We start from the raw sequence: 22,936 nt of genomic DNA on the forward strand, positions 1-22,936 counted from the left end.
ACAGGTATATTCAGACAGACAGAGGATGAATACAGGTATATTCAGACAGACAGAGGATGAATACAGGTATATTCAGACAGACAGAGGATGAATACAGGTATATTCAGACTGACAGAGGGTGAATACAGGTATATTCAGACAGACAGACAGACAGGTGAATACAGGTATATTCAGACAGACAGGATGAATACAGGTATATTCAGACAGACAGAGGATGAATACAGGTATGTTCAGACAGACAGACAGAGGATGAATACAGGTATATTCAGACAGACAGACAGAGGATGAATACAGGTATATTCAGACAGGATGAATACAGGTATATTCAGACAGACAGACAGGTGAATACAGGTATATTCAGACAGACAGACAGACAGGTGAATACAGGTATATTCAGACAGACAGACAGACAGGTGAATACAGGTATATTCAGACAGAGACAGGTGAATACAGGTATATTCAGACAGACAGACAGGTGAATACAGGTATATTCAGACAGACAGGATGAATACAGGTATATTCAGACAGACAGAGGATGAATACAGGTATATTCAGACAGACAGAGGATGAATACAGGTATATTCAGACAGGCGGTGAATACAGGTATATACAGATAGACAGGGTGAATACAGGTATATTCAGACAGACAGACAGGTGAATACAGGTATATTCAGACAGACGGTGAATACAGGTATATTCAGACAGACAGGGTGAATACAGGTATATTCAGACAGGCGGTGAATACAGGTATATACAGATAGACAGGGTGAATACAGGTATATTCAGACAGACAGACAGGTGAATACAGGTATATTCAGACAGACAGAGGATGAATACAGGTATATTCAGACAGACAGACAGGTGAATACAGGTATATTCAGACAGACAGACGGTGAATACAGGTATATTCAGACAGACGGTGAATACAGGTATATTCAGACAGACAGACAGGTGAATACAGGTATATTCAGACAGACAGACAGGTGAATACAGGTATATTCAGACAGACAGGATGAATACATGTATATTCAGACAGACAGAGGATGAATACAGGTATATTCAGACAGACAGACAGACAGGTGAATACAGGTATATTCAGATAGACAGGATGAATACAGGTATATTCAGACAGACGGTGAATACAGGTATATACAGATAGACAGGGTGAAGACAGGTATATTCAGACAGACGGTGAATACAGGTATATTCAGATAGACAGGGTGAATACAGGTATATTCAGACAGACGGTGAATACAGGTATATACAGATAGACAGGGTGAATACAGGTATATTCAGACAGACGGTGAATACAGGTATATTCAGACAGACGGTGAATACAGGTATATTCAGACAGACAGAGGATGAATACAGGTATATTCAGACAGACAGACGGTGAATACAGGTATATTCAGACAGACAGACAGGTGAATACAGGTATATTCAGACAGACAGACAGGTGAATACAGGTATATTCAGACAGACAGGATGAATACAGGTATATTCAGACAGACAGAGGATGAATACAGGTATATTCAGACAGACGGTGAATACAGGTATATTCAGACAGACAGAGGATGAATACAGGTATATTCAGACAGACAGACGGTGAATACAGGTATATTCAGACAGACGGTGAATACAGGTATATTCAGACAGACAGAGGATGAATACAGGTATATTCAGACAGACAGAGGATGAATACAGGTATATTCAGACAGCCGGTGAATACAGGTATATTCAGACAGACGGTGAATACAGGTATATTCAGACAGACGGTGAATACAGGTATATACAGATAGACAGGGTGAATACAGGTATATTCAGATAGACAGGTTGAATACAGGTATATTCAGACAGACGGTGAATACAGGTATATTCAGACAGACAGACAGGTGAATACAGGTATATTCAGACAGACAGACAGACAGGTGAATACAGGTATATTCAGACAGACAGACAGGTGAATACAGGTATATTCAGACAGACAGGATGAATACAGGTATATTCAGACAGACAGAGGATGAATACAGGTATATTCAGACAGAGACAGGTGAATACAGGTATATTCAGACAGACAGGATGAATACAGGTATATTCAGACAGACAGAGGATGAATACAGGTATATTCAGACAGACAGGGTGAATACAGGTATATTCAGACAGACAGACAGACAGGTGAATACAGGTATATTCAGACAGACAGGATGAATACAGGTATATTCAGACAGACAGAGGATGAATACAGGTATATTCAGACAGACAGACAGAGGATGAATACAGGTATATTCAGACAGACAGACAGAGGATGAATACAGGTATATTCAGACAGGATGAATACAGGTATATTCAGACAGACAGACAGGTGAATACAGGTATATTCAGACAGACAGACAGGTGAATACAGGTATATTCAGACAGACAGAGGATGAATACAGGTATATTCAGACAGAGACAGGTGAATACAGGTATATTCAGACAGACAGGATGAATACAGGTATATTCAGACAAACAGAGGATGAATACAGGTATATTCAGACAGACAGAGGATGAATACAGGTATATTCAGACAGACGGTGAATACAGGTATATTCAGACAGACAGACAGGTGAATACAGGTATATTCAGACAGACGGTGAATACAGGTATATTCAGACAGACAGACAGGTGAATACAGGTATATTCAGACAGACAGGATGAATACAGGTATATTCAGACAGACAGACAGGTGAATACAGGTATATTCAGACAGACAGGATGAATACAGGTATATTCAGACAGACAGAGGATGAATACAGGTATATTCAGACAGACAGAGGATGAATACAGGTATATTCAGACAGACAGAGGATGAATACAGGTATATTCAGACAGACGGTGAATACAGGTATATTCAGACAGACAGACAGGTGAATACAGGTATATTCAGACAGACAGAGGATGAATACAGGTATATTCAGACAGACAGAGGATGAATACAGGTATATTCAGACAGACAGAGGATGAATACAGGTATATTCAGACAGACAGAGGATGAATACAGGTATATTCAGACAGACGGTGAATACAGGTATATTCAGACAGACAGGATGAATACAGGTATATTCAGACAGACAGAGGATGAATACAGGTATATTCAGACAGACAGACAGAGGATGAATACAGGTATATTCAGACAGACAGACAGAGGATGAATACAGGTATATTCAGACAGACAGACAGAGGATGAATACAGGTATATTCAGACAGGATGAATACAGGTATATTCAGACAGACAGACAGGTGAATACAGGTATATTCAGACAGACAGAGGATGAATACAGGTATATTCAGATAGACAGGGTGAATACAGGTATATTCAGACAGACAGACAGGTGAATACAGGTATATCCAGACAGACAGACAGGTGAATACAGGTATATTCAGACAGACAGTGTGAGGAAAATAAAGGTTTTATTTTAACATTACAGCATGTAAACATGTTCTAGTAGAAACACATAATACAAGTATGAACCTGAAGAAGAGCTGATATGGGACCTTTAACAGCTCCCTTGACCCGAGGAAGGCGTTTGGTTGAAAGGCAGATGTGGCCAGTTGATAGTGGTTTTGACAGCTTTGTGTGATTGGTGTGTTCATCTCTTGTCTTCATTTTATGAGTGTGAGCTTTGAATAGGTGATTTCACCTGTCTGCATGACGTTAATCTGTCTGCTTGTATTCCAGGGAGTGTCAAGGCGAGGCCCACGAGCCCTGCGACTGTGACACCTGGAAGCTGTGGCTGCAGAAAGTCACCGAGATGAGACCTGATGAATGTGAGTTGTGAATTTACTCATTTTAGGTTTTGGGTACGTTTCAGACATGAATTTACAGCTGGAGTCTACGACCTGAAGGAGTCTATGCAGTTTCATCTGATCTATTCAAACATCACCTGTCTTGGTGGTTATACCAGTAGAACTGTGTTCAGCTTCCTGGTGGTGAATCTTTATAACATAAAGTTTAGTTTATTAGCCAGCCCCTTTACCTTGTTTGTGTTACAGTCAGGTGATTGATTTGGAGCTGAACTGCCTGGAACTCAACCACAGTAATTACACACAGTTTAGCACTAAGCCAATTAAAATCCAGCATGTTGATGATAGATGATGAAGTAAAATGAGCAACCCCATCGAGTCATTGAGAGTATGCAATGTTTAGAAGCAGTAATTGGAGCGGGCGATCTAATAGATGATTTAAGATGGCCCACGTCGCTCCAAAGTGCCACTTGCTTCATCTGACAGTCAGAACATAAAAGACATTATTCTGCTTTGGAACTATCTTCCCCTTCGATTCCCCCACATCCTGGTTTATCTGGGCATTTCAAACGGCACATCAGAGGTGCTTTGATAATAGCCAATTACTCCGTGTGTGTGTGTGTGTGTGTGTGTGTGTGTGTGTGTGTGTGTGTGTGTGTGTGTGTGTGTGTGTGTGTGGAGGGGGTGCATGAGCATCTTGGGAGATGTTAGCAAAATATATAAGCAGTATGCATTAGTCAGGCAGGACAGTCCCCCCCTCAGTGCAGCGGTGTGTTGAGACGCTGTGGTGATAGTCATTCTGTCTCATTATGCCTTTATGTGTTCTGTTCCCCCCCCCCCGGTGAAGTGGCTGGTGTGAGCGAAGCGTACGAGGACGCAGCCAACTGCTTGTGGTTGCTCTCGAACTCCAAGTCCTGCGCCAACTGCAAGTCCCCAATCCAGAAGAACGAGGGCTGCAACCACATGCAGTGTGCTAAGGTGAGTTATGTGATCAGGTGTGTCCGTCATCTCAGAGGCTGGTTCTGGTTTCCTGTTGGTGATGACTGGACTGTTCTCTGGTTGTGTTACAGTGTACTGAACACAATGTACTGCTGTTTACATTTAAAGGTCCCATATTGTAAAAAGGTCTTTTGTATTATAAAGCAGGTTTAAGTGTTTTATAAATACTTATAAATACTGTTAAACTATCAAAACGCTCAATATACGGAGAAACACACAGCCCGTATTCAGTAACATTACACTTTACATTCACATTATTTCACATATGCATGATAATATCTCTTATACATAAACAGTGTACACAAATATAAATGTATAAAAGCATGTATTTAATATATATATCTACTATTGGTCTCCATCTCCATTGGTTTTGCATTTAACACACACTTTATTTGTTATTTGAATATATTTATATCTGCATCCTGTTTCTACTTACCTCTTCTAAATGTACCTTCAGGGGATCAATACATATCTTATCTTAGTTTAATAACTTTGCCTGCCCATGATATAACATCTTTGAGAATTACAGCAGCTTAAATAATGTTTACACAGTCAAATCTGTTTCTGTTTGCATATAAATGCACATATCGTAGATGTCTGCATTATTTCATACAGATTCCCCCAAAATTCAATCTGACTTATTTGGTGTTTTGTTTTTAACTTTGGGATCTCCACTAGAATTTAAAATAACGCTTTTGTGGGGGGGAAAAGAGAAAAAAAAAAGAAAGAAATTGTGTGTTTGAAACAAGCCGTTAGGATTTCTGTCCATTTGTGATGTCACAAATATAAAATATATAGATCACTACACGGTTTTAAACGTAAGTATTCTAAATGTGTCCCAGTTTATTTCCTGTTGCAGTGGATGTGAATAACATCAGCTGACAGGAAGTAGACATGGACCCAAGCTGTTGCCTAGCAACGCAACTCTGTTGAAATTCCGTTGCCATGCACTAAAACGGAGCGTTTCAGACAGAGGGTGAATACAGGTATATTCAGATAGACAGGGTGAATACAGGTATATTCAGACAGAGGGAGAATACAGGTATATTCAGATAGACAGGGTGAATACAGGTATATTCAGACAGAGGGTGAATACAGGTATATTCAGATAGACAGGGTGAATACAGGTATATTCAGACAGAGGGAGAATACAGGTATATTCAGACAGAGGGTGAATACAGGTATATTCAGACAGAGGGTGAATACAGGTATATTCAGACAGACAGGGTGAATACAGGTATATTCAGATAGACAGACGGTGAATACAGGTATATTCAGACAGACAGAGGGTGAATACAGGTATATTCAGACAGACAGACAGGTGAATACAGGTATATTCAGACAGACAGAGGGTGAATACAGGTATATTCAGACAGACAGAGGGTGAATACAGGTATATTCAGACAGACAGAGGGTGAATACAGGTATATTCAGACTGACAGACAGGTGAATACAGGTATATTCAGACAGACAGAGGGTGAATACAGGTATATTCAGATAGACAGAGGGTGAATACAGGTATATTCAGATAGACAGAGGATGAATACAGGTATATTCAGACTGACAGACAGGTGAATACAGGTATATTCAGACAGACAGAGGGTGAATACAGGTATATTCAGACAGACAGACAGGTGAATACAGGTATATTCAGACAGACAGGGTGAATACAGGTATATTCAGATAGACAGAGGGTGAATACAGGTATATTCAGATAGACAGAGTGAATACAGGTATATTCAGACTGACCGGGTGAATACAGGTATATTCAGACAGACAGAGGGTGAATACAGGTATATTCAGACACAGACAGGTGAATACAGGTATATTCAGATAGACAGAGGGTGAATACAGGTATATTCAGATAGGCAGGGTGAATACAGGTATATTCAGATAGACAGAGGGTGAATACAGGTATATTCAGATAGGCAGAGGGTGAATACAGGTATATTCAGATAGACAGAGGGTGAATACAGGTATATTCAGACAGAGGGTGAATACAGGTATATTCAGATAGACAGGGTGAATACAGGTATATTCAGACAGAGGGAGAATACAGGTATATTCAGACAGAGGGTGAATACAGGTATATTCAGACAGAGGGTGAATACAGGTATATTCAGACAGACAGGGTGAATACAGGTATATTCAGATAGACAGACGGTGAATACAGGTATATTCAGACAGACAGAGGGTGAATACAGGTATATTCAGACAGACAGACAGGTGAATACAGGTATATTCAGACAGACAGAGGGTGAATACAGGTATATTCAGACAGACAGAGGGTGAATACAGGTATATTCAGATAGACAGAGGGTGAATACAGGTATATTCAGATAGACAGAGGATGAATACAGGTATATTCAGACTGACAGACAGGTGAATACAGGTATATTCAGACAGACAGAGGGTGAATACAGGTATATTCAGACAGACAGACAGGTGAATACAGGTATATTCAGACAGACAGGGTGAATACAGGTATATTCAGATAGACAGAGGGTGAATACAGGTATATTCAGATAGACAGAGTGAATACAGGTATATTCAGACTGACCGGGTGAATACAGGTATATTCAGATAGACAGAGGGTGAATACAGGTATATTCAGACAGACAGACAGACAGACAGGTGAATACAGGTATATTCAGATAGACAGAGGGTGAATACAGGTATATTCAGATAGACAGAGTGAATACAGGTATATTCAGACTGACCGGGTGAATACAGGTATATTCAGACAGACAGAGGGTGAATACAGGTATATTCAGACAGACAGACAGACAGACAGGTGAATACAGGTATATTCAGACAGACAGAGGGTGAATACAGGTATATTCAGACACAGACAGGTGAATACAGGTATATTCAGATAGACAGAGGGTGAATACAGGTATATTCAGATAGGCAGGGTGAATACAGGTATATTCAGATAGACAGAGGGTGAATACAGGTATATTCAGATAGGCAGAGGGTGAATACAGGTATATTCAGATAGACAGAGGGTGAATACAGGTATATTCAGATAGACAGAGGGTGGAATACAGGTATATTCAGACAGAGGGTGAATACAGGTATATTCAGACAGACAGAGGGTGAATACAGGTATATTCAGATAGACAGGGTGAATACAGGTATATTCAGACTGACAGAGGGTGAATACAGGTATATTCAGATAGACAGGGTGAATACAGGTATATTCAGATAGACAGGGTGAATACAGGTATATTCAGATAGACAGGGTGAATACAGGTATATTCAGACTGACAGAGGGTGAATACAGGTATATTCAGATAGACAGGGTGAATACAGGTATATTCAGATAGGCAGGGTGAATACAGGTATATTCAGATAGACAGAGGGTGAATACAGGTATATTCAGACTGACAGAGGGTGAATACAGGTATATTCAGATAGACAGGGTGAATACAGGTATATTCAGACAGAGGGTGAATACAGGTATATTCAGACAGACAGGGTGAATACAGGTATATTCAGATAGACAGGGTGAATACAGGTATATTCAGACTGACAGAGGGTGAATACAGGTATATTCAGATAGACAGGGTGAATACAGGTATATTCAGACAGACAGACAGGTGAATACAGGTATATTCAGACAGACAGGGTGAATACAGGTATATTCAGATAGACAGGGTGAATACAGGTATATTCAGACTGACAGAGGGTGAATACAGGTATATTCAGATAGACAGGGTGAATACAGGTATATTCAGATAGACAGAGGGTGAATACAGGTATATTCAGACAGAGGGTGAATACAGGTATATTCAGATAGACAGAGGGTGAATACAGGTATATTCAGATAGACAGAGGGTGGAATACAGGTATATTCAGACAGAGGGTGAATACAGGTATATTCAGACAGACAGGGTGAATACAGGTATATTCAGACTGACAGAGGGTGAATACAGGTATATTCAGAAAGACAGGGTGAATACAGGTATATTCAGATAGACAGAGGGTGAATACAGGTATATTCAGATAGGCAGGGTGAATACAGGTATATTCAGATAGACAGAGGGTGAATACAGGTATATTCAGATAGGCAGAGGGTGAATACAGGTATATTCAGATAGACAGAGGGTGAATACAGGTATATTCAGACAGAGGGTGAATACAGGTATATTCAGACAGACAGAGGGTGAATACAGGTATATTCAGACAGACAGGGTGAATACAGGTATATTCAGACAGACAGGGTGAATACAGGTATATTCAGACTGACAGAGGGTGAATACAGGTATATTCAGACAGACAGGGTGAATACAGGTATATTCAGATAGACAGGGTGAATACAGGTATATTCAGACAGACAGAGGATGAATACAGGTATATTCAGATAGACAGGGTGAATACAGGTATATTCAGATAGACAGAGGGTGAATACAGGTATATTCAGACAGAGGGTGAATACAGGTATATTCAGATAGACAGAGGGTGAATACAGGTATATTCAGACTGACAGAGGGTGAATACAGGTATATTCAGACAGACAGAGGGTGAATACAGGTATATTCAGACAGACAGAGGGTGAATACAGGTATATTCAGACAGACAGAGGGTGAATACAGGTATATTCAGACAGACAGAGGATGAATACATTTATATTCAGACAGACAGGGTGAATACAGGTATATTCAGACTGACAGGGTGAATACAGGTATATTCAGACTGACAGACAGGTGAATACAGGTATATTCAGATAGACAGGGTGAATACAGGTATATTCAGACAGACAGAGGATGAATACAGGTATATTCAGACAGACAGAGGGTGAATACAGGTATATTCAGACAGACAGGGTGAATACAGGTATATTCAGACTGACAGAGGGTGAATACAGGTATATTCAGATAGACAGGGTGAATACAGGTATATTCAGACAGACAGAGGATGAATACAGGTATATTCAGACAGACAGGGTGAATACAGGTATATTCAGACTGACAGAGGGTGAATACAGGTATATTCAGACAGACAGGGTGAATACAGGTATATTCAGATAGACAGGGTGAATACAGGTATATTCAGACAGACAGAGGGTGAATACAGGTATATTCAGATAGACAGGGTGAATACAGGTATATTCAGATAGACAGAGGGTGAATACAGGTATATTCAGATAGACAGAGGGTGAATACAGGTATATTCAGATAGACAGAGGGTGAATACAGGTATATTCAGATAGACAGAGGGTGAATACAGGTATATTCAGATAGACAGAGGGTGAATACAGGTATATTCAGATAGACAGAGGGTGAATACAGGTATATTCAGATAGACGGTGAATACAGGTATATTCAGACTGACAGAGGGTGAATACAGGTATATTCAGACAGACAGAGGGTGAATACAGGTATATTCAGACAGACAGAGGGTGAATACAGGTATATTCAGACAGACAGAGGGTGAATACAGGTATATTCAGACAGACAGAGGATGAATACAGGTATATTCAGACAGACAGGGTGAATACAGGTATATTCAGACTGACAGGGTGAATACAGGTATATTCAGACTGACAGACAGGTGAATACAGGTATATTCAGATAGACAGGGTGAATACAGGTATATTCAGACAGACAGAGGATGAATACAGGTATATTCAGACAGACAGAGGGTGAATACAGGTATATTCAGACAGACAGAGGATGAATACAGGTATATTCAGACAGACAGAGGATGAATACAGGTATATTCAGACAGACAGAGGGTGAATACAGGTATATTCAGACAGACAGGGTGAATACAGGTATATTCAGACAGACAGAGGGTGAATACAGGTATATTTAGACAGACAGAGGGTGAATACAGGTATATTCAGATAGACAGGGTGAATACAGGTATATTCAGATAGACAGGGTGAATACAGGTATATTCAGACAGACAGAGGGTGAATACAGGTATATTCAGACAGACAGAGGGTGAATACAGGTATATTCAGACAGACAGGGTGAATACAGGTATATTCAGACAGACAGAGGGTGAATACAGGTATATTCAGACAGACAGAGGGTGAATACAGGTATATTCAGACAGACAGACAGGTGAATACAGGTATATTCAGATAGACAGGGTGAATACAGGTATATTCAGACAGACAGAGGGTGAATACAGGTATATTCAGACAGACAGAGGGTGAATACAGGTATATTCAGACAGACAGACAGGTGAATACAGGTATATTCAGACTGACAGAGGGTGAATACAGGTATATTCAGATAGACAGAGGGTGAATACAGGTATATTCAGACAGACAGACAGGTGAATACAGGTATATTCAGACAGACAGAGGATGAATACAGGTATATTCAGACAGACAGAGGGTGAATACAGGTATATTCAGACAGACAGAGGATGAATACAGGTATATTCAGACAGACAGGGTGAATACAGGTATATTCAGACAGACAGACAGGGTGAATACAGGTATATTCAGACAGACAGAGGGTGAATACTGGTATATTCAGACAGACAGAGGGTGAATACAGGTATATTCAGACAGACAGAGGGTGAATACAGGTATATTCAGACAGACAGAGGGTGAATACAGGTATATTCAGACAGACAGGGTGAATACAGGTATATTCAGACAGACAGAGGGTGAATACAGGTATATTCAGACAGACAGAGGGTGAATACAGGTATATTCAGACAGACAGAGGGTGAATACAGGTATATTCAGACAGACAGACAGACAGGTGAATACAGGTATATTCAGACAGACAGACAGGTGAATACAGGTGTATTCAGACAGACAGGGTGAATACAGGTATATTCAGACAGACTGACAGGTGAATACAGGTATATTCAGACAGACAGACAGGTGAATACAGGTATATTCAGACTGACAGAGGGTGAATACAGGTATATTCAGACAGACAGAGGGTGAATACAGGTATATTCAGACAGACAGGGTGAATACAGGTATATTCAGACAGACAGAGGGTGAATACAGGTATATTCAGACAGACAGAGGGTGAATACAGGTATATTCAGACAGACAGACAGGTGAATACAGGTATATTCAGACAGACAGACAGACAGGTGAATACAGGTATATTCAGACTGACAGGATGAATACAGGTATATTCAGACAGACAGAGGGTGAATACAGGTATATTCAGACAGACAGGTGAATACAGGTATATTCAGACAGACAGAGGGTGAATACAGGTATATTCAGACAGACAGGTGAATACAGGTATATTCAGACAGACAGAGGGTGAATACAGGTATATTCAGACAGACAGGTGAATACAGGTATATTCAGACAGACAGAGGGTGAATACAGGTATATTCAGACAGACAGGTGAATACAGGTATATTCAGACAGACAGAGGGTGAATACAGGTATATTCAGACAGACAGGTGAATACAGGTATATTCAGACTGACAGAGGGTGAATACAGGTATATTCAGACTGACAGGATGAATACAGGTATATTCAGACTGACAGAGGGTGAATACAGGTATATTCAGACTGACAGGATGAATACAGGTATATTCAGACTGACAGAGGGTGAATACAGGTATATTCAGACTGACAGAGGGTGAATACAGGTATATTCAGACAGACAGAGGATGAATACAGGTATATTCAGACAGACAGAGGATGAATACAGGTATATTCAGACAGACAGAGGGTGAATACAGGTATATTCAGACAGACAGGGTGAATACAGGTATATTCAGACAGACAGAGGGTGAATACAGGTATATTCAGACAGACAGAGGGTGAATACAGGTATATTCAGATAGACAGGGTGAATACAGGTATATTCAGATAGACAGGGTGAATACAGGTATATTCAGACAGACAGAGGGTGAATACAGGTATATTCAGACAGACAGAGGGTGAATACAGGTATATTCAGACAGACAGGGTGAATACAGGTATATTCAGACAGACAGAGGGTGAATACAGGTATATTCAGACAGACAGAGGGTGAATACAGGTATATTCAGACAGACAGACAGGTGAATACAGGTATATTCAGATAGACAGGGTGAATACAGGTATATTCAGACAGACAGAGGGTGAATACAGGTATATTCAGACAGACAGAGGGTGAATACAGGTATATTCAGACAGACAGACAGGTGAATACAGGTATATTCAGACTGACAGAGGGTGAATACAGGTATATTCAGATAGACAGAGGGTGAATACAGGTATATTCAGACAGACAGACAGGTGAATACAGGTATATTCAGACAGACAGAGGATGAATACAGGTATATTCAGACAGACAGAGGGTGAATACAGGTATATTCAGACAGACAGAGGATGAATACAGGTATATTCAGACAGACAGGGTGAATACAGGTATATTCAGACAGACAGACAGGGTGAATACAGGTATATTCAGACAGACAGAGGATGAATACAGGTATATTCAGACAGACAGAGGGTGAATACAGGTATATTCAGACAGACAGACAGGTGAATACAGGTATATTCAGACAGACAGAGGATGAATACAGGTATATTCAGACAGACAGAGGGTGAATACAGGTATATTCAGACAGACAGAGGGTGAATACTGGTATATTCAGACAGACAGAGGGTGAATACAGGTATATTCAGACAGACAGAGGGTGAATACAGGTATATTCAGACAGACAGAGGGTGAATACAGGTATATTCAGACAGACAGGGTGAATACAGGTATATTCAGACAGACAGAGGGTGAATACAGGTATATTCAGACAGACAGAGGGTGAATACAGGTATATTCAGACAGACAGAGGGTGAATACAGGTATATTCAGACAGACAGACAGACAGGTGAATACAGGTATATTCAGACAGACAGACAGGTGAATACAGGTGTATTCAGACAGACAGGGTGAATACAGGTATATTCAGACAGACTGACAGGTGAATACAGGTATATTCAGACAGACAGACAGGTGAATACAGGTATATTCAGACTGACAGAGGGTGAATACAGGTATATTCAGACAGACAGAGGGTGAATACAGGTATATTCAGACAGACAGGGTGAATACAGGTATATTCAGACAGACAGAGGGTGAATACAGGTATATTCAGACAGACAGAGGGTGAATACAGGTATATTCAGACAGACAGACAGGTGAATACAGGTATATTCAGACAGACAGACAGACAGGTGAATACAGGTATATTCAGACTGACAGGATGAATACAGGTATATTCAGACAGACAGAGGGTGAATACAGGTATATTCAGACAGACAGGTGAATACAGGTATATTCAGACAGACAGAGGGTGAATACAGGTATATTCAGACAGACAGGTGAATACAGGTATATTCAGACAGACAGAGGGTGAATACAGGTATATTCAGACAGACAGGTGAATACAGGTATATTCAGACAGACAGAGGGTGAATACAGGTATATTCAGACTGACAGAGGGTGAATACAGGTATATTCAGACTGACAGGATGAATACAGGTATATTCAGACTGACAGAGGGTGAATACAGGTATATTCAGACTGACAGGATGAATACAGGTATATTCAGACTGACAGAGGGTGAATACAGGTATATTCAGACTGACAGAGGGTGAATACAGGTATATTCAGACTGACAGAGGGTGAATACAGGTATATTCAGACAGACAGGTGAATACAGGTATATTCAGACTGACAGAGGGTGAATAAAGTGTTTACAGCATGTAAACATGTTCTAGTAGAAACACTAAATACAAGTATGAGCCTGAAGATGAGCTGATATTGGACCTTTAAACACAAAAAATTGCCCAAAGAATCAAAGTTTGACTTGGAAAACTTTTGGACAGAATTACCAACGACCACCTCGTCACTCCGCGTGGTCGGTGCCCGTCGGCATCGCAGACCGACTCACGGGGTACCGCCCCTCTTATGTTACTTTAGGACGGACCGGGGACGGCGTGTCAGCATATCCTCGTTACACGCATCGTGTCCTTTCAAAATAAACTCACAGGAAGTTAGGTTTAGGCAACACAACCACTTAGTCAGGGTTAGGAAACGTTAACATCACTGACTGGCGACTCACACATGGATGTATAAAGAGAAGTGTATGTGTATGTACAGTGTGTACACTATGCATGCATTCATTACCTTGTGGTGTCTGTTGTGGACGTTACGGATGCTGGTTCCTCTCCCTCAGGCTGGACGTCTCAGTGTCTGAACAGTGTGAAGTAGAGCGACTGAGGGAGGAGAGAGTGGGACTGACAACACAGCTCCTGCTGTATCAGGATAAAGAGCTATCATGCTGGTTTTAAATCAGCTTTAACAGAGCTTTGGATGGGAGCATCACTCGGGGAATAGGTTTAACATAAGAATGGAAGCTGAAGGCTCAGTAACGGCACTCACATCAGTTTAGAAGCACACAGATGGTTGGCTGAGACCTGGAGTGAGAAGCTGCTACCTTTCTAAACTTCACCAGCCTTATGGAAACAGAAGATAATTAGATATCCTCCTGTAGGGCACGTTGTGTTGTGTTTTAGCTCTGTTCTGGATTCTTGTGATGATATGCCTTATTTAATTTTCAAATGTCTCACAACACAGTTAGTTCCTGCCTGGTTGTTCCGTTGCTCATTACACCAGATCTCCCAGAAGTGTGTTATTTTTCTGTCGAGTTATAATTTACACTTTAGACTCATCTGATATTGGTGATTAAATAATTGAGTATAAAATAGGTGTTGTGTTTTATTCTCTAGGTTTGAGTCAGTAAGAAGCTCTTTAGTTCTGCTGAAGGTAACTGTAGAATCTAGGGATGCACCGATACCACTTTATATCAGACCGAGTACAAGTACTTCCATTTGGGTACTCTCCGATACCGAGTACCGATACGAGTACTTCTCTGTGCCTAAAGAGCCTCGTTAACAGCCAGCTGGAGGGTGTGAGCGACACACGGCAGGCTGGGGAGTCCCGCATACGAGGCGGTGCGCCGCCACCGGCTCCAGGTCGGCTTGGAAAGGCTCGGGGCGAAGGTGGCTCGCGGCCGCAGCTTTACAGCTCGCTGCATCCTCTCTCCCCGCCAGGGCGCGGCTCGGCCCACGTAAAAGGCACCAGGGGTCTGTGGTGATGTCTGCAACCCACCAGACCCGTCTTGAAACACGGACCAACGAGTCTAACGCAGGCGGAGTCAGAGGGTGCAAGCAAAACCCTGTGGCGCAATGAAAGTGAGGTGGGATCCCGGCCCAGCGGGGTCGGGTGCACCACCGGCCCGTCTCGCCCGCACCGTCGGGGAGGTCAAGCGTGAGGACCCGAAAGATGGTGACGAGAGGTTAACGTCACGCTGCCGTAAAGTGGTATGGGTGCTGTTGTATCGGAGCCGTTTTGCGAGTACGAGTACATGAGCACAGTACTGGACCTGATACCTGATACCTGATACTGGTATCGGTATCGGTATCGGTACCGGTACCGGTGCAGCCCTAGTAGTAATGGTGCTGTAATGCAGTTGTGAAGGTGGAAATGAGAAATCACATTCAAGCTGCTATCGGTCAAGTTCAGCTCTCATTATAACAGATTATTTTATGATACTGTCCATCAGACACCTGGAGGTCCTGCAGGTACCCAGCAGCTTCTGTCTCACTGAGATGACACCAGAGAGAGATACAGAGGGGATTGAGGAAAAGAGTCATGTTGCCTGACTGTATCTCCGTTACTGCCGCTGTCGCTGGAGGGCAACGCCATGAGAGGACTCATACAGCCGGGCTCCTTCTGTCTCTGTCCCGGTTAAAGAGGCCGCCTAGAGATGGAGATTAGTTTGGGAGGAATGGAGCAGCTTTCACAGCTGAAAGGCTGAAAGGCCACGGTGGGCTCAGCCTCTTGACCCGGTATTACCTGGCGAGAAATGGCTTCACCCCCGTTGTTGCCAAGGAACATGTTCTTTTTTCACACTTCTTCTTCTCCTCCTCACCGTTTCACAAACTGTCTTTTTGTGTCTCTGTCCTTCCATCCCCCCCTCACACTCTTTTATTTCGTATTGATTCCTCTGATCCGTCATGTACGCAGGGTGTTTCCAGGACAACAGAGGTCTCAGCCTTCAGGGGTTTGAGTCGCTCTGGCTAACTACAGAAGTACTTGTGGCGCGGGGAGAGAAATCACTGACAGATAGGATGCTGATTGGAGCGGCCACAGTGTTTTGTTGTTCTACAATAACCCGACGCTGATCTCAGATGTAGTCTGAGTGTTTTCTAGTGGCAGCGAGCTGCGAGGATTCACCGCTGAGTTCAAACAAACGCCTCGGCCTATTAAACGCTGGCATTTGTAAGAGAAAAGAAGAAGATTGAGACGGAGAGTCCTCGGTTCAGGGACTCACCTTTAATTACTATTCTGATTGTGAGAGTAGTGAAAAGGATTTTTAATAAGACTTGCTAATGCTTTCATATCCTCAGAGGTCTATACTTGATCATATTAGGAGTTACACCACATCAGCTCAGGTCCGTCGTGTGTTTGTGTGGCGAGGGATGATTTCAGCTCTCATTTCACCTACCATGGCACGGTGTCTTGTTTCCACTGACCCAGTACAGCTGGACTAGCATTAGTATGTGTCTATCTGGTGTTTGATGTGAGGGCTGACAGACCAGATTAAAGTCTTGTATTACAAAAACACTCTCTCTGTTCTCTGTAGTGTAAGTACGACTTCTGCTGGATCTGTCTGGAGGAGTGGAAGAAGCACAGCTCATCCACAGGAGGCTACTATCGCTGCACGCGCTACGAGGTCATCCAGCAGGTGGAGGAGCAGTCGAAGGACATGACTGAAGAGGTATACACACACACACACACACACACACACCGATCAGCCATAACATCAGGTCAGCACGGGCACCCTTTAAGACCTACTGTACACTCTCTCAGTCTCTGAGTGCTTTATACACTCTAAGAGGAGAGACTTGAGTCCATGGAGCTAATATAAGTAAGATGGAAAACACACACAGGAACAAGCTGCTGTATGTCTAGACTCTTCACCATGGAGCCCTCCACAATGAAAGGGGGGAAGCGGTTCATTCTCCGTCCTCAGTAGCATCTCCAATCAGCAGGACTGATTTCAGCTGCAGCACTACTGACTGCTCTCCACCAGAGTACCTCCTCTCTCCTCTGTGAGGGGGAACAACATGCTCGGGGCTTTATTGACTGTGTCTGGTGTCTCATCACGGTTTTTGCAGGCAGAGAAGAAGCACAAGAGCTTTCAGGAACTGGACCGTTTTATGCACTACTACACACGCTTCAAGAACCATGAGCACAGCTATCAGGTAAGCAGGCCTGGCCTCGCCTTTCAATGATGTCTGCTTTGCACAGCGTTCAAACAGTCATGCAGCGGTCGAGGCCGTGGACCTCATCCTCTATTGGAACATGTAACTAAAACCTCAGTAAAAAACTAAACAAGAATAACTAATAGAATGATCAGTAAACAATCAATTAACTAATAATCAACATGAATACATATTACATGTCAGTATATGATCCTACACCTTCTCCATAACTCCAACTATTAACTCAATAGTTATCATATATTCCTGTTTATTGGTGATGAAGTGATGTTTATCACAGGTTGTCCACGTTTAAGGTGAAATGATCCTTTATTATTCTGTAATAAAGTATTGTGTACATCTTTAATACAACTGTCTGACTACTTTCTCTGACTGTTGCTGCAGCGATAACCCGACATCACAACGCCTTGATTAAACAAGTCTGCTGCTCCCATCTCTTATTCACTGATTCATTATTCAGCCTCATAGTCTGTCTTCACTTCATTGTTGGGTCGGGTTGTTTGGTCTTCTCAAGACTAAGATAAAACCTAACAGCCTCTGTCTCCCTCTCTATAGCTGGAGCAGCGCCTGTTAAAAACCGCCAAAGAGAAGATGGAGCAGCTCAGTCGAGCCCTGAGTGGAAGTGAGTGTTCAGTCTTTATTACACATGTGGACACATCTTCATCTAGTTCCTCTGATATGGAGCTTTTGGAAGTAGGCAGGAGGGAAACACAAAGGTGTTTTAATAATGTATTAACAACAGTGGGTAGCGTTATTATTCAGCAGGCACATCTGAGTTACAAGAAAGCTGTGCTTTGTGAATAAGAAGCTTTGTCTAGACTCCTTTAAACCCCCAGCGGTGCCAGCAATTACAGCCTGTTTAGCATTTAGCCAAGTTGTGTTCTGATCCACAACGCTGCGTCGGAGTTTCACTACATTCTGATTGCAGTGGTGTTGTTTTGTTGTTTACACCAGTCTGACTGCCAGAGGAATGGAAATGACCATAACTCAGTGTTTATGAGTCTGGCTCAGTTTATACAACTCATCCTGCACAGTACATTAGCAGTAGGGGGGGTGTTAATGATTAACCCTTTAACCGTTAACCCACATTAAGCATTTTAACCCATTAACACTATCGGTTAAAACGGTTAAAAGAAATGTTAGTAATGAACTCAAAAGCTGAGCGGCTCAGCTCTTTAAGGAGAAAAGCTGGTCCACCTTAACAGTCCACCTTAAGAGGCAGAGCCGGAGTTGCAGGAAACAGGAAGTCGGCTCCGGTCTCTCCGGCTCTCTTGAGCGGAGCGGAGGAGTTGTAGTTTAGTAGCATTTATTCACCGACAAATAAACTACACACACTGCTACACCTACGATCACAACTAGAACGCCACCAACAACCTCACACTCACACACACACACACACACACACACACACGGTCTGATGGAAACTCACTAAAGATACACAGACTACGTGTGGCGGCGGCGGCGAGCACGAAGCCTCCGGTAATGCTAGAGCTGCTAACGTAGCACATCCAGGGTGACCTGACCTGACCTGACCTGACCTGACCTGACCTGACCTGACCTGACCTGACCTGACCTGACCTGACCTGATCTGATCTGATCTGATATGCCTGGATGTGGAGGTGATTTCAGCTGGAATGAGGGATGCATGGTAGAAAGGTAAAGCAGATACTCCGTTCTGATTTCATGTCTGGTTGTTTTTCCCAGGGGAAGGAGGTCCACCTGATACGACGTTCATTGAAGACGCGGTCCTAGAACTACTGAAGACTCGCCGCATCCTGAAGTGCTCTTATCCTTACGGGTTCTTTCTGGAGCCCAAAAGCACAAAGAAAGAGATCTACGAACTCATGCAGGTTTCAGTCCTACTTATTCACTGTTCACTTTCATACGAGCCATTAGAGACGTGGGACTAAAGCTTTCTACTGTCTGCCCCAGTTCAACTGGCACATCTCAGCTTTTAGTTAAAGATCTACTGTTATATAATTTATATTTATACTTTATATTGTGGCCTTTTTAAATACTGAAGCAAGGCACAAAGATTCATCCACGGTAGTCCTGAAAGTACTTCACTTGTACGGCTGCTTCTGAAGTCACTTTGTCCTGGAACATTCCAGTTTGGGAACAGATTATTATTTTGACCTTCATCCACTAAGATCTCTCACTTCCTGAGTTTCCTAAAGCCATCTCCCAGCCTGCTCTCTCTCTCTCTCTCTCTCTCTCTCTCTCTCTCTGTCTGTCTGCAGACGGACTTGGAGATGGTGACTGAGGACCTGGCACAGAAGGTCAACCGGCCTTATCTACGGACGCCGCGCCACAAGATCATCCGAGCGGCGTGCCTGGTGCAGCAGAAGAGGCAGGAGTTCCTGGCCTCCGTAGCCCGGGGAGTGGCCCCCAACGACTCTCCGGAGGCCCCCAGGCGCAGGTAGAACACACACCTGCAGCTCAATGCAGGTGTCGACATGTTACAGTGACAAACAATGCAGGAGGGGGTTTCTTATCATTAGTTATTTATTTAATTTATTAAAATTTTACTTAATTGGAAGAACATTGCAAGGCATATAAATTACAGAGCAAATAAGTAGTCTTCTATTCCCCCCCCCCCCCCCCCCACACACACATACAATATTCACATACACAAACAAATAAATAAAATAAAATAGTAAAAACAAATCTAACACCAATCCAACCAAAGGAATGAGGAGGCTCAGTCGTCGTAGAGAGGCAGGAGGTCAGAGATTCATTATGGTTTAGAAGACGTTTCCCTTAGAGGGAACCCTTAAGTTAAGGGAAGATCTAAGTTTCTCCAAACCAACGGACGGTGACGTATCGTTCACCCTCCTGGTGGGAGTCAGAGGGAGAACATGTTTCCATTTAAACAGAATGAGTCCTTGCCAACGAGGCGGTGAAAGAACATGCTGCATGTCTGTAGAGATATCGGGCTGAAGGACTCTGAACACAGACACAGAGAGGACCGGGGGGTAACAGCAGCATTATATAATACCTTAAGCGTGTTAAAGATGTACTGAGGTTCGGGCAGGACCAGAACATGTGAGTGCTGGTCGGCTCATTATTAGTAATCATTTTATTATTATTGTATTTATTTATTTATTTTAAATCATGCAATGATTTTTCTTAATAACTTCCAATGCATATCTTTAAAACCAATAACATTTGATCACAAACTGAAGTTTCAAATAATCAAGTGACTTAATTAGCTATAAAATATCCGCAATTAATCTCAATCTTATTCTGATAAATGTTCTCTGTCTCTTCCTCACTTGCAGTTTTGCTGGCGGGACGTGGGACTGGGAGTATTTAGGCTTCGCATCACCGGAGGTAACGCAACACGTCTTCATCAGTTTTACTCTGAAGGCTTGTTAGTTCATTAAACCTCTGCTGGTTGAACTAAACGTGCACGTGTCTTCTGACACGGTATATATATATATATACATATACTGCATATATATATATAATAACTGTATATATCTACAGTCTATATATAGACTGTAGATATATATATACTGTCTATATATATATGCAGTATATGTATATATATATATAATAACTGTATATATATATATATATATACACTGTATATATACTGTCTTACAGCCCGACAGGTAACGGATTTTGACTCAAATGCATATTTTTATATTTGGGATCTTAAATTTCTGATAACATATCTGACGATCTGACGAGCCGTTAAAATAATAACAATTACTAAATATTAAGATCTAGGGCGGTCAGTCGATTAAAATATTGAATTGTGATTAATCACAAATGAATCACACATGTTTTATCTGTTCTAAATTAACCTTAAAGGAGATTAGTCCAGTATTTAATCCTCTTATCAACATGGGAGTGGACAGATATGCTGCTTTATGTAAATGCATGTATATATTTATTATTGTAAATCAATGAACAACACAAATCAATAACAGATATTGATCCAGTAACCCTCACAGGTACTGCATTCAGCATAAAACAAGCAACAGGACGCTGACTTTAGTTGACTTAACGGCCAGGTGTCGCTGTTAACAAGACATTTCTGATTCTTCCACAGAGTCTCTTTAAAGTGACACAAAACGGCCTGAGTTTTGACTTATGATTTGATAAATCTACAGTTTAAGTGGAGCATCAGCAGTATGCTGTAAAATCAACATCAGATCAGTTTGTTTCTCCGTAGAGAAGATGCACGTCCATCATACATGTAGCTCTCAGCAGCCGTCACCTCATGTCTGAGTCTTCATCAGCCGATATCTTGATGCAGTGATTCAGGCCCTTCTCCGTTAACATCTCACCTCATCAGGTTTAATTAACTGCAGGAACTGAGATGGTGATTCTGATGTAATAAAATGATGCAGCGGTACATTATACCTGTTTTATAAAGTCAGTAAGTATATGTAAATGTCTTTAATATGGCTGGTTTGACTTTGGCTGTAACAGCAGTGACGGAGCACGTTGACCCAGAGATCAGCGTGTTGGATCAGCCAGATGGTTCAGTGTTCCCCTGTGCACCGGTTGAAATGATTAAGAGCGCAGCACTCTGGCAAACACCTAAACAGGTTGCTCCCCATCATTGAGCATTAGTAACAGGCATTTGTAGTTAACTTTAACAGTCATAAAACTGTCGACCACATAATGGTTTGATTATTGACCTGCCTGATGCGTGCGCTCGGTGGTGGTGCACGAGACAACACGCTGCAGTGACTCCTCTAAGCTGCTGTTGTTGTTTCATCTGGAACACATTCACTGGGCTCAGCAGCTCTCCTGAGGCTCCTTAAAACACAACACAGATATGCAAATCTACAGCCTCTCAGGTTACTGTGCACACCTTTTAACAGCGTAACGGGGACACTTCCCCATCGACAGGAAAAC

At 42.0% G+C, this 22,936-nt stretch overlaps 1 protein-coding gene across 2 annotated transcripts in view; it reads left to right on the top strand.

Moving 5' to 3' along the window:
• The window catches only part of LOC141778300 (ankyrin repeat and IBR domain-containing protein 1-like), a 66,651-nt gene that overhangs the window by 31,065 nt on the left and 12,650 nt on the right, over positions 1-22,936 (top strand). For both annotated transcript variants that reach the window (XM_074652483.1, XM_074652482.1), the window contains exons 10-17: positions 3,719-3,807; positions 4,631-4,761; positions 17,422-17,556; positions 17,957-18,043; positions 18,617-18,683; positions 19,766-19,911; positions 20,302-20,480; positions 21,343-21,394. In XM_074652483.1, coding sequence (XP_074508584.1) covers positions 3,719-3,807; positions 4,631-4,761; positions 17,422-17,556; positions 17,957-18,043; positions 18,617-18,683; positions 19,766-19,911; positions 20,302-20,480; positions 21,343-21,394 — 886 coding nt within the window. The remainder of the gene's footprint in view (positions 1-3,718; positions 3,808-4,630; positions 4,762-17,421; positions 17,557-17,956; positions 18,044-18,616; positions 18,684-19,765; positions 19,912-20,301; positions 20,481-21,342; positions 21,395-22,936) is intronic.

This window comes from Sebastes fasciatus, chromosome 12 (genome assembly GCF_043250625.1).
Source record: "Sebastes fasciatus isolate fSebFas1 chromosome 12, fSebFas1.pri, whole genome shotgun sequence".
NCBI lineage: Eukaryota > Metazoa > Chordata > Actinopteri > Perciformes > Sebastidae > Sebastes > Sebastes fasciatus.